Source organism: Lachancea lanzarotensis, scaffold LALA0S09, assembly GCF_000938715.1.
Source record: "Lachancea lanzarotensis genome assembly LALA0, scaffold LALA0S09, whole genome shotgun sequence".
In the NCBI taxonomy this organism is placed as follows: Eukaryota; Fungi; Ascomycota; class Saccharomycetes; order Saccharomycetales; family Saccharomycetaceae; genus Lachancea; species Lachancea lanzarotensis.
Window position 1 is genome coordinate 71,213 of NW_019212887.1, and position 12,276 is coordinate 83,488.

The window sequence follows — 12,276 nt, forward strand, 5'->3', positions numbered from 1 at the left end:
GGCACCAATAAAGATGCAGTTTTTGGACATTCGAAGACGTGTTCCGCTAATGAACGTTGTTTATCACATCGAATTGGGATATAAATATTTAAAATACAAAACGTGGAATGCATTCAGGTGCATGGTATCAACTCTTGCCATCATGGTTTTCTTCTAGAATGAAATCAGTTTGCTGAACTTAAATGGACTGTTCAGGGTTTCTCTTTTCCCACACAATCTCGGCTGGTTCTAAGGGCAAGGTGACCATACTTTGAAAATCAGGCTGTGGAACGCCATTCATTTTCGAGGATGACTTCCACTTCAAAGTTCTAATGTAGATGGAAAGAATGACACCAAGTTGACAGTAAGCGAAGTGCTCACCAATGCATCTGTGTCTTCCACCCCCGAATGGCAAGTAAGGTGACGAGACACCCTTGGAGATGGCACCAAAACCGTAGTCAACCTGTTCACTAGAACCGTAAGAAGACTGATAGTCGTTATTCCAGCGATGTGGATCGAATTTCTTTGCTTGAGGGAAAAATTCGTCTTGCAAGTGACAGTAACCAGGAGAAACAAGAACAAAATGCCCTTTAGGTACGACATATGGGGTGTTTGGAACGGACATGTCTCTGGTAACTTGACGGAATAGCGAATGCAACGGGTGGTGCAGTCTTAGAGTTTCTTTGATAGTCTGATTCAATAATGGCATTTTCTGTAATAAGTCAAAAGTCAACTCCAGCTTACCGTTTTCCAAAACCTCCATTTGTTCTTTGTAGAGTTCTTCTTGAATCTTTGGCTCTTCGGCCAAATGCAACAGCAACCAGGCCGATGTAGCTGCAGATGTGTGTTGACCACCCATCAATACACCAATTAACAAGTTGGCGATTTCTTGGTCGGTCATTTGCGTGCCGTCTTTGTATGTAGAGTTTTTCAATAAAGAATCAATCAAATCTCTGTCCTGAATATCATTATTCTCTCTTCTCTTCTTGATCAACTTCATGTAGGTGGCACTGATGGTTCTTTGAGCATGATCACGCTTACGGTAGTGATCTAGAGGTAGATGAGAGAAGACAAAGTTGATAGGCTGGAAACCCTTGTCTAGATCCGAGTACAGATAAGCAAAATCGGTGTTGAGCATTTGACGCATTTCTTCACCTAGCAAAGAACGCGATGCGGTGAAAATGGTCATTTCAGGCTGAGATTCCATAACATTGATGGTACCTGAAGATTTGGAGTTCATTTCGAAATTCTTGGAGGTGCGGAAGTACTGATAAATCTCGTCTGCTATCTTTGGCACATAAGAACGGAAGGACTCAGTACTGAGTGCACCTTTCACGAACTTCTTCTGGTCCATCAACTTGCTGTTAGGACAATCGTAAATCACACCTTTACCAAAAACTGGGGTTGTGAGATGTGTATAGGCCGCTTCAGCAGACACATCTGCCAGTTTGGCATTGAGCACGAATTCGTGGCCCTTGGGTCCCAAATACACCGTCATAACACGTCCCAAAAGCATAAATGAGAAAACATCACCGTATTTCTGCTGGCATTCTGCGAAAAACTCGTATGGTTTCATTCCGTAAGTGACAGCACTACCAACCCAAGGAATCCAGTAGAAAACGAGCGGAACCCGATCTTTGCGCATAGAAAACCACAACTGCCACAAAATAATGTACGCGAACGGCGCCAGGATCACAATGGATGCCTGTTGTGCGATGGGTAGATGTAAAAACCAGCTCAACGCGCCGCTGGAAAGCGCTAAAACTTTGGAAACCAGTGCATTGACCACTGAAGTATTGCCAGACGCCATCTCGAACCCTTCCTAGTACCCTTTTGTGGTCTTTTGGCTCACAAAATGTGGGTTTTTTAGTTGATTAGCTTTTTAACATGCTCTCGAGGCCCATCACCTTCGTAAATTTCATGGTCTTTATATAGTCGTTCAATGTTATACGATTAGGTGACAGATGACAGAGGGCCTTAAACGATTCTGGAAAACCGATATAAAACGACCTACTAACAATGACTTGAAAGTTGGTAACAATGCCTGGAACCGATAGCCATATTCATCACCATTGTTATGGATAAACGAGGTTTAACGAGTGGAAGCTTACCGGGGTAGAGTTTTGGTGAGGCTTTGAAAGAAAAAAAAAATGGGGATCTTGAGAAAAATGCCGAAAAAAAACGGGCCAAAATGCTCGTATTTGGAGCAGAAACGGGAGGTGCGTGTACGAAGTGGATCCATGTGAAGATTGGGCTTCGAGAAAAGTTAAACGCAGAACGGTCTAAAAACGACGGACAGGGGAGAAAATAAAAGAAGCAACTCGTATGGGTACTTACAAAAATGGAGTAGACTGCGCTGGTGAGCGGTTTTCGAGGTGCGTGGCATCTGTGGAACCTGTGGCACGTTCCATCTCTTTGATGTGTGCTAGTTGCCAAAGAATCAATCACTCCACACGTGTGTGACGCAGACCCTCCCATACATACATATCATACAAACCGGATCTCTGGATGGTAGTATCTGTCGCATGCAAAATAAGATCTGCGCACTTCTTCCCAGTTTGGATTGACGGGTAGTGGTACCGTGGTGTAGTCGCATCTCATGCCGTAGTTCTGCACGTCGACCTCCACCACACGTTTGTAAACGTCGTAGCAAACCTGTCTGTCGGCACCCAGGCCGTTGAAAAACGAGAAAACACCCTCGGGTTTGATAAGGCCTACCACTGTATCGTAAAGCTCCAGCATGTCGCTGTAATGCTCGCTGAAAGTGTCGTAGTATATGGCGTCGAAAAAAACGTCGCCTTTGTCCAAAAGTGCAGAAAGTGTCTCTTGCCAGCGGCCTTCCAAGATCACCACATTTGGCTTTTCGTACCAGCCTTGTTCACGCATGTGTTTCAGGACATCCGGGTGAGCTTCGCAGATGTAGTGTTTTGTTGGGTTGCGCTCTTGGATAAAAGTGTCGATAATGCCCATTCCGAAGCCGATATTCAAGACAACCGCTTCACCAGAAGATGCATATTTGAACATGGTATCGCGAGCCAACTGCATGATTCCCGTTTCCCAGTCCATCATAACGCCGTCCTTGTTGCTTTTCGTGACGAGAGCATTCGAAGTGTATTCCAGATCCGCTTGCAGATAGACATCTTGATCTTCAGCGGTGTCACCAGTGGTGGCCTCAACTTGTGGGACATCCACAATCTGTTGCTTGGACTCTTCTTCAGCCCCAGCCTCGGCTTCAGCCTCAGATTCCTCAACCTCATCGTCCTCTAAAAACTCGATGTCGTCGTTCAACTTCCGCAAAAGAAGCTCAGCAGAAACACCGGCATCCACAACTCTCTCATATAGTGCGTTCCCATTGGAGAGTCCGCGTTCACATAAGATATCCCCAGGACTTTTGTTTTCGTAGTCCAAAAAGTTCCATCCAGCACCATACTCGAACAAAATGTCCATCATCTCTAGTACAACATCTGTTTCCGCTGATGTCATTTGATCGGGCAAAGATCGTACCAGGACATGTAGCGGTGTTGTGTCTGAAGCTGGCGCTTTCTCATCTTCCTTTCCAGCTTCAAAAGCTGCAGCTTGTTCTATAGTGTAAGTGGCAGGAATACCACTTTTCAAGAGCGCTTTCAACTTGTCCACATACGTCTCATCGATTGGAAGTGTTTCCAACGTCAGCAGCTCGTGAAGATTCGACATTTGGACCTCTGAAGACGTGTTTTTGCCGTTTGTTCTTCGAGATTGAAGAAAAGCGAGCTCATCTCATCTCGTCTTCTTTTAGAACTTGACTACGAGAGTTAAAGGTTGAAGTCAACTAAAACAACAAATATACTGTAACATCTAGTCATAAAGCATTGTTATAAGGATATGAATATATAGACTGGCCAGTTTGACTCAGCTAATGTCGTGGTGTTTGTGTTTTTCAGTTCAGGCATCGAATCTCTTTTCGGCTTCTTTCCAGTTGATGACATTCCAGATGGCCTTGAAGTAGTCGGCCTTGCGGTTCTGGTACTGCAAATAGTAGGCGTGTTCCCAGGCGTCGATGGCCACAAGTGGCTTCAATGGACCGGTAACGGTGTCCTGGTTGTAGGTTTGGACAACCTCGATCTGACCACCGTTTTCAGCGTTCTTGACGATGAAGGCCCAGCCGGAACCTTGGATTCCAGCGAGCTTGGCATTAGTTTGAGAAATCAAGTTGTCCAAAGAGCCGAACTGGGACTCGATCTGCTTGGCCAAAGCTCCGGAAGGAGCTTCTCCACCGCCTTGCGACGAGGGAGCCAAATTCTCCCAGAACAAACAGTGGTTGGTGAAGCCACCGCCGTGGAATTTAATGTTTTGCTGCAAAGCCACGAGCTGCTTGACAACCGCCACGTCTTGTTTAGGGTCTCCAGTTATTTTGCACTCTAGCTCGCCAAATTGTTCAGATGCAGCGTTGAATCCGTTCACATATGTTTGGTGGTGCTTAGTGTAGTGAACTTCATTGATCTTAGCAGCAATGTGAGGCTCCAAAGCGCCGAAATCCCATTTCAAGTCGGGCAATGTGACTTTGGTTCTTTTGGCCATCAATGGTGCCATGGATGGGGCTTTTTGAGCAATTCTTTTGGCAAACATTTTGTGCGTTGTTCTTAGGGGATTCAGAGCAGTTGTTCTTACAGCGAGCAATAGCGTTTCGGTATCTACCTACTTATAAATATAAATACACAGTTTTAGTTGATACAAACCAGTTAAAGAAAGGCGCTGTTACCGGTTATACTTGGTAGATTTTTATATACTGTGGATTTCCTTAAAGGCCATCTACCTTTTTTTCAGCTGGATAGGATATTGGAAAAATGATTGGACAGTGAGAAGAATCGCAATAGGTGTATAATGACGCACAGCTTTGGTTGATTTCGTCATGAAAATGAGCTAAAGAGACGAGACTTGATGACTTTGAATTTACAAGCCGAATGAGAGAGTTTCAACGGTGAAAAAAAGGCAAAAAGCGGTTTACTACGACCAGAATTGGAAAGTGTAGTAATACTTGTAAATATTTGAGACAGAGACACAGTTTTCGCGCCGGAAAATTGGGTGGAATATGTCCATGTAATGGTTAGAGAAGTCTAGATTGTAGATACCGATTACTGCAGGCACTTTAAGGCGGGAGCCCTTCGAGATTATTGTAGGTGTTACTTATTTTACTGACATATTAATTAATATCAGAAATCTAGAGTTTTGAAAATTTCAGGACCAGCCATGGTAACTTGATGATTGTGAGAACGAAGAAGCAGCACAGTGTTGTTCAAAATGGCTGGATTGCTGGTTTGAAATGATTGTGGAAAAAGGGGGAGACTCCTCACGTGAAGCTGGAAGCCAACGACACGCCCGTGTAAGGTGATATATAAGGCCTGAAAACGACTGTTTACTTGGAAGGTAGAAATGGAATCAGCAAATCACGGCTCATGTTATGCGGCGTGAATATTCAATTCACTACCCGTCTTGCTGAATGGAGAGGAACAGTGGTTTGATATCGAGCACGTGACCGGAGCTGTACTGCGACACAATAAGATGAAAGTGATAGACTCATTCATGAAAGCCCCAAGAATGCTAGTTAGGCTGCCGCTACGAGCTTCAGCTAGGTTCTTGCGGTAAGAACTTTTTTTCATATGTGCTGGCAATCTCAAATAGCTAGACCACAATCATTTAAGTTACGGAAAGGGCCCCATTCCCCATCCCACTTATCGCCTGGTCCAATACTAACTGCACAAAAAAGTTCGAGGATTTCGAAAGTAAGCCGAAAGGTCATAAATCTGCCAAAAATCACGCCCAGATAATTTACAAAGAGCTCAAAAATGTACACTCACACCGGGAGTTTTGTCAGATACTCTTCGATTGTCTGTCGCTGCGTCAAATGTATTACATAATGACTATATGCACGTGACACGATGACAGCGACAAAAGTTTGACAAAGTAACCAAGAAACTTGGACTTCCACAACGCTCTGAATCTCCAATGACCATGAAGCCAATAAAATCAGTTGGCATTGCCTCATTATGTATAATTCGATTATTGGTCATTTGCACTTCAATTCGGATCAAAACTTTTCACTTTCGTTGATGACGAAACGATTCCCGGATAGGTACAAATGAGCACAGTTCCAAGCCTGCAAGCCAGTATTTCATAGGCTGAGCGCAGTACGGGAACATACCCTTTTCAGCTGCGTAATAGAAATTATCAACTCACCTCCAATGGAAGACATCGTCAAGGGCATGGTGACTTATAGTACCGTGCCAAGACACCTCCAGGGATTTTAATCGAACTCAACAACCGATATACATAATCACACTGCACAAGCCCTCGCAGCACCTTTGAAACCCTGTTCTGAGGCAACGTCACTATAGTACAAAGTGACAAAACGAAATATATACAACTCTTGAAATAACGTCCTCGAGAACTTCCTTCCCCTCTAACTGAACAATCGATGAAGGAAGAGCCTTCCAAAGGGCTATGAGCGGCAAACGGACACCAGAAGATTATGTGTTTTTGGAAAGGTTAGGCCAGGGCTCTTATTCTACAGTTTTCCGAGCTGTAGAGCGCAACAACAGTACTAAGAACTATGCTGTGAAAGTGTGCTCCAAAAGACACATCATCCAGGAAAAAAAGGTGAAATATGTCACTATTGAGAAGGACTTACTCAACAAATTGGGACAAGGGGGTCATCCAGGTATTGTACGACTCTTCTGTACATTTCACGACGCTGAAAACCTTTATTTCGTGCTTGAATATGTCAGTGGAGGAGAACTACTGAATCTGGTACGCAAGCATGGACCATTGCCTGAAGTATGGTATAAACATTTATTTGCACAGCTTGTGGATACAGTGGATTTTATGCATTCTCATGGTGTGATCCATCGAGACCTAAAGCCCGAAAACGTGCTGCTATCGCATGAAGGGAGAATCGTAATAACAGATTTCGGAGCAGCTTGCTCTATAACTACAGCGGGACGAGATCGGTCAGCCTCGTTTGTGGGTACTGCAGAATATGTTGCACCAGAATTGCTGCTCTACAGCCAGTGTGGTTTATCATCTGATATCTGGGCCCTAGGCTGCATTTTATACCAATTGACACAGGGAATTCCACCATTTAGAGGCGAAAACGAACTGCAAACTTTCGAGCAAATTGTTCATTTGGATTACAAATGGCGCGTAGTCACTCCACAGCAGGTCGTAACATTAGTGCAGAGCATTTTGGTGCTTGATCCCCTTCTAAGACCCACCAGTAAGCATTTGAAGCAGAATCCATGGTTATCCGCAATAAATTGGGAGAACAAGTCAAGTCTATGGAAGGGTATCTGGGAACTACCAGAGAAAGTAAGAAATAGACAAGGTCATGCCCAAGAGCGTCCAGTCACTACAAACAATGGGATCAGACCGGCCAGGAAAAAACCGACACAAACAAGAAGCACAAGTGCGATTGTGGAATGGCGACAAAAACTGGGTCTCAATTCACTGCCGTCTCCACCATCTTCAACAGGAAATACAAGGTCCACTCCAAATAATCAAGTGCAGCAGCCAAAACTAAGGAACAAACCACAGCGAGCCCATTCTCAAGATTCGTCTTCCACACCACCCATAAGCACTACTCATATCATTTCAGATCTGCCCATTTTAAAAAGAGATGTTGTTCGCACCTTAGAGATACCATTTAACTCGGCACAGACCGCTTTATCTTTTGAAAGCTTTTCCAGTGTTGACGATTCTGCAATCACAGAATTTGTTACTAATAACAAGAGTGCGATATTAAATCGGTCATCCACTTGTGCTATGACTCTGGACGCCAAGGGCAATCTATCATACCTTGACCAGAATCGTACTGAAAAGCATATGATCTCCATTTCCGATCCAGAGCTTTCCATGTATGATTTTGAGTTTGACGAGGATGCGAGAACAGGATTTCTAATTTTGGAGAAATATAAATCTAAGCTTTGGTTCATAGCCACAGCTGCGGTCGACAGCACGTCGTACCCTGATGTTCGAACGTTCAATAGCCATAAATCTTGGGTTGACAGTTTTTTCACCGCAAGAAACTTGACAGCCACGACAGAGAACAGAAGGCCGAGATCTGCTCCCAACACAAACTCTCCCAGTGTACCGCGTAGTGCTCCGCAAGTAGCTACACCGAGGGTGAAACTTAAACCAAAGACTAATACGAGCGGCTCAGCGACTATGGTGGTGAGCTCAAGCAGATATGAGGTTCTGCACACATTATCCAATTCAGGTATGAAAGGCAGCGATGCTAGCAGTGGTGCCAGCGCAGCTTTTCGAAGTCTCAAAAAAAAGTAGCACATCTTACATATACAAGGTTAGAAGCAATTGTGCGAAATGCATAAAGAGTACATAATTACTTGAGGTCATCAGATGGTCGTGGGCCATGGCGTTCGGCCTAAGCTGAAGCGCTTTGGTTATTCTGTCATTATCTTTTTTTCGGCCAACAATATTCATTCCAATACACTTGCGTCGAAATATAGCCCTGGGTCCAAAGCAGATATATCCGCACTACTTGCTACACCATCCAGCAGTAGCTCACTCATGATCTTACCGGTGCCAGGTGCATTATTAATACCCCAGCAGGAATGACCAGAAGCCAAAAAGAGACCCTCGAGATTGGTTTCTCCAACGAGAGGTCCCGAACTGGTTGGAACATTCAGCACAGGCAAATAACAAGCTTGTCTTTTCAGGATATGGCCCTTTGAGAGATTAGACGAAAGCTTGGATACGTAGTGATAAAGTTCGTCACATTTCTCACGTACAACTTCCACAGCATCACTTGTCTCAGGTAGCTCGACTAAAGTATCACCTTCCCCACATACGTATACTTCATCCTTACGAGCGTACATCTCCGGAGAAAAATAGTTGTTTCGACCGATTTTTAACTCCGTGAAAATCGCATATGGAGAGACTGTACCGGTAGAAGGTTTTATAGTGATGGAATGTGCTCTTAGACCTGAAATTGGACAGTCCGGCAGAAGCTTCGAAGTCCAAGGCCCCATGGCTAGGACGACTTGCTGAGCGTCCAGAATTTCCACCGCGTCTGTCTTAGCATCGATTTCTTCAGACGTGGGTGTGTACGATACACCAGAAGCACATCCCATGTCATTGTACCTTATTTCATTCACTTTTCCCAAGATAAGGTCTACTGCTCCTGTTTTCATGGCCTCATGTAAAAGGAAATACGTGAATTTGTATGGATGCACCTGAGCGGTGGAATCGGTGCCTCCTAAGGAAGACCAGTCGCGCACAAGTTGTGTTCTGATCCAGTTGAGATCTTGAGGCAGATCCGATGGTTGGGTGCTGCTAGAGTTGTTCATCCCGCATGACTCCTGTATTGCGTCGGACTCATAGTCCACATCGACAGGGTTACTGACTCCTAGTTCCAACGCTTCAAGCTCGTCTTTGCCATCACTCTCGTCGTCGCTCTCATTATCACTATCATTGCCGCTATCTTCGTCTCTATTACTTCTGCTGGTCTGCGCGCAACGTTTTTTCTTGCCTGGGGTAGTGGTATTTTTCCGGGGTTGTCGATTTTTTTTGCGCGTTGCCAAAGTGTGCGACCTGCTGTTACTGCTCTTGCTGGAAATTGAACCAGCCTTATCTGTGGAGTCACTTACGTTTTGAACGTCTGCTTCTATTGAAACTGTAGTCAAACGGCGATAATCCCATTGGTTTTCCCCATCGTATTCATCACTTAGCTCCTGGTGCAGCTGAAAGCTAAGGGGCACAATTTGTTGTGGGAATGCCCAAGTCGCCAAGAGTCCACCTGCTTTACCAGAGGCACCACCTGCAACTCTTTTGGATTCTAGAACGGTGATGTGGTGCTTGGAAGCGTCAAACGAAGGATGACGAGTTAAATAGTAAGCAGTGCACACACCAATGATGCCCGCTCCGACAATCACAATGTGATGTTTCCCCTCAGCTTTGCCAGAAGGCTGGGACAGAAACTCCACCTGATCAACAGCTTGTGGTGAATTGCTCATAGCGATGATATGATCTATTCAAATGAAGATCGATGGCAATAAAGATTCTTTAAAACTTTTGTGCTCACAAACGACCCTCTTCTGATGGTTTTTCTGCTCTAGGGTAGGATGACGTTTACTCCTCAAGGTCCAAATGTGACAGATTCCTTTGAACAAATATGGTGCCAAAAAGCTATACCTGAAGGAATGAGTTGCCAGAAAATGAGACCACTTAACTCACTATTTTTCCCAAACGGTATTTTTTTTTCTGGGATAGTCTAGAAAAATTAAGGCTTTAGGACTTAGTCAATCAAATGTGTGTTGGCAGCGATATAAAGCTTCGTTTAATGGAAATTCCCTTAGAAGATAATCAAACATAAGCTGAAACAAGACGTCCCGGGCAATCTCTGCTGATTCCATCCGCAAAAGCACTTAATTTTTCCTTTGTAAAAATTCTATAGTTCTCTTTTCTTGTACGCTTTTCCTTGGCTTTTCCGTGTATCGTATAGTTGGCTTTTCCGCATTTCGTAGTGCGATAATGTCTCGGAGTCGTGCGGTTAGGGTGGTTTTCGATGGAGGGTTTCTGGGGTGCCAGTTTGATTCTGCATGTGCTTTGCGGGATGTAGAACGCCCTAGAAGGCAGCAGGTTGTAAGGAATGTCAATTTTTCACGGCAATAAGGGCCTATTGATCGTGTTGCAAACGCCGAAGCCGTTTAAAGCGGGTTGTTTAACGGCACCATATTGCGTTTGTATTTTGAACATGAAATGGATGCATATGTGTCCTTTTTTCCGTTGTCCGGAAAAGTGGAACCATTTTGGAAACTTTAACGACCGCTTGGAGGCGGCCCGTTTGGTTTGTTGTGGGTTGCTCGGTTTAGTGATGGAAACGACAAAATTCAAAACCGGACAAATTGTGAGTCTTGTGTCATTCTTTGCTTGGAAGGAAGCATTTCGACTGTAAACATCGAGCAATTGAGAGCGGACATCCTTCAATCTTTGGAGTACGGTCTTGGCAATCGAGTAGCCTTCTTGACAGTTTTGTAAAAAAGTCTTTGTCCGCGGGGTGTTCATTTGCCTTTCGATTTTAGATCTTCGCGTAGGAGACTATTCCTGAGGCTTCACTCGTGTTTGTGACTCGTGTTTGTGACTCGCATCCGTCATTGCACTCTGCAACACACTGATGTCCCCATACACACAACTTGACCACTATTTCGTCGAGTTTCTTTCTTGAAACGTGTTTGTTGATTTCGCGGTCTTAATATCGTTCTTGTTTCGGAATTTTCGGGTCTAAACACCGTTTCTCAGTCAGGGATTATTTCCAGTAACTAACTAATACTAGTCAGTTGTCTTACTACACGTCTGGGGCCTTTGTTTTAGCTCGGCGGCTAATTTCTCGGTGTTATTTCAAGTGTCTGATAGATGAGATGTGAGAGATGTAAGAAGAAAAGCCTGAGACTATTTTGGTTGGACGTTAAAAACGATACATCTCTAAGGAAGTGTCACGTGATGAAGACGAAGGCTCTCCTGTGGTGTCTTACCACCACCCTCGCTACGCCAAACAACAGCTGCTTGTTACGAATCCTTCTTCGTCTTGTGCCTTTCTCTTCTTAATGCCCAATCATAGCACAAATGCTAGCACTAGCAACACGACTAGCGCAACGATCAACAACCCTATGCAACAATCGTTATATTTTTCCTTATTCTTCTCGTAAACCCATTCCAGCTGTCTTCTGCCACGCGACAGTTTGCTCATTACATTGTCCATGTTCCCGTCCATCTCGTCGAGCATCACACCTTGATCTTCGAGTTCCTGACCCATGGTGCTGGCCTGTAGATGTAGATTACGCATGCTCTGCTGGATTGTGTCCAAATGCTGATCTTGCTCTTGCAGCATCTGCTGTTGCATAGGATTGTCGTTCTGAGCATCGGACGGTACGTCAGAAGTGTCTGTATCCAACTGAAGAGACCCGGAATCAGTTTGCAGACGATCCGCTGGTATTTGCAATTTTAGTCGTGCCACATCCCGTTTCAAACTTTGCATGGCTTCTTCTCGCTGCATTACTACGCTGTCAGCCACAATCCCATCTCTTTTCATAACCAGAACGCTAGAATCCAGCTCCTGAACGGTTTCCTCCAGGTCAACGAAAATGTCCCTTATCTCAGCATCGATTTGATGGTTCCCGTCCAAATATTGTAACAATCGGTTCGTCTGTTCATGGGTATCATTGAGAACTTGCTCGAATGGATCATCCATCTTTATGACTCGTTGTTTTCCTTCTAGAAATGGACGATGTCTTCGTTAGCGAACAATTT

General features: G+C 44.5%; 6 protein-coding genes across 6 annotated transcripts; 1 reads left to right on the forward strand and 5 right to left on the reverse strand.

Annotated features, from left to right (window-relative positions):
- Positions 1-178: 178 nt before the first annotated feature.
- Positions 179-1,789, reverse strand: ERG11 (LALA0S09e00826g1_1; the record flags this gene model as incomplete). Its single annotated transcript, XM_022770601.1, has 1 exon — positions 179-1,789. One exon carries the CDS (start codon positions 1,787-1,789, stop codon positions 179-181), a length of 1,611 nt encoding a protein of 536 aa, XP_022629925.1.
- Positions 1,790-2,466: 677 nt separating this feature from the next.
- On the reverse strand, positions 2,467-3,672 carry RMT2 (LALA0S09e00848g1_1; the record flags this gene model as incomplete). The annotated part of the gene is made up of 1 exon (XM_022770602.1): positions 2,467-3,672. One exon carries the CDS (start codon positions 3,670-3,672, stop codon positions 2,467-2,469), a length of 1,206 nt encoding a protein of 401 aa, XP_022629926.1.
- A 228-nt stretch (positions 3,673-3,900) lies between these two features.
- SOD2 (LALA0S09e00870g1_1) lies at positions 3,901-4,584 on the reverse strand (the record flags this gene model as incomplete). The annotated part of the gene is made up of 1 exon (XM_022770603.1): positions 3,901-4,584. One exon carries the CDS (start codon positions 4,582-4,584, stop codon positions 3,901-3,903), a length of 684 nt encoding a protein of 227 aa, XP_022629927.1.
- Positions 4,585-6,456: 1,872 nt separating this feature from the next.
- On the forward strand, positions 6,457-8,292 carry PKH3 (LALA0S09e00892g1_1; the record flags this gene model as incomplete). Its single annotated transcript, XM_022770604.1, has 1 exon — positions 6,457-8,292. The coding sequence occupies one exon, from the start codon at positions 6,457-6,459 to the stop codon at positions 8,290-8,292; it is 1,836 nt and encodes a 611-aa protein (XP_022629928.1).
- A 155-nt stretch (positions 8,293-8,447) lies between these two features.
- On the reverse strand, positions 8,448-9,983 carry TDA3 (LALA0S09e00914g1_1; the record flags this gene model as incomplete). Its single annotated transcript, XM_022770605.1, has 1 exon — positions 8,448-9,983. The coding sequence occupies one exon, from the start codon at positions 9,981-9,983 to the stop codon at positions 8,448-8,450; it is 1,536 nt and encodes a 511-aa protein (XP_022629929.1).
- A 1,598-nt stretch (positions 9,984-11,581) lies between these two features.
- Positions 11,582-12,217, reverse strand: TLG1 (LALA0S09e00936g1_1; the record flags this gene model as incomplete). Its single annotated transcript, XM_022770606.1, has 1 exon — positions 11,582-12,217. The coding sequence occupies one exon, from the start codon at positions 12,215-12,217 to the stop codon at positions 11,582-11,584; it is 636 nt and encodes a 211-aa protein (XP_022629930.1).
- Positions 12,218-12,276: the final 59 nt, after the last annotated feature.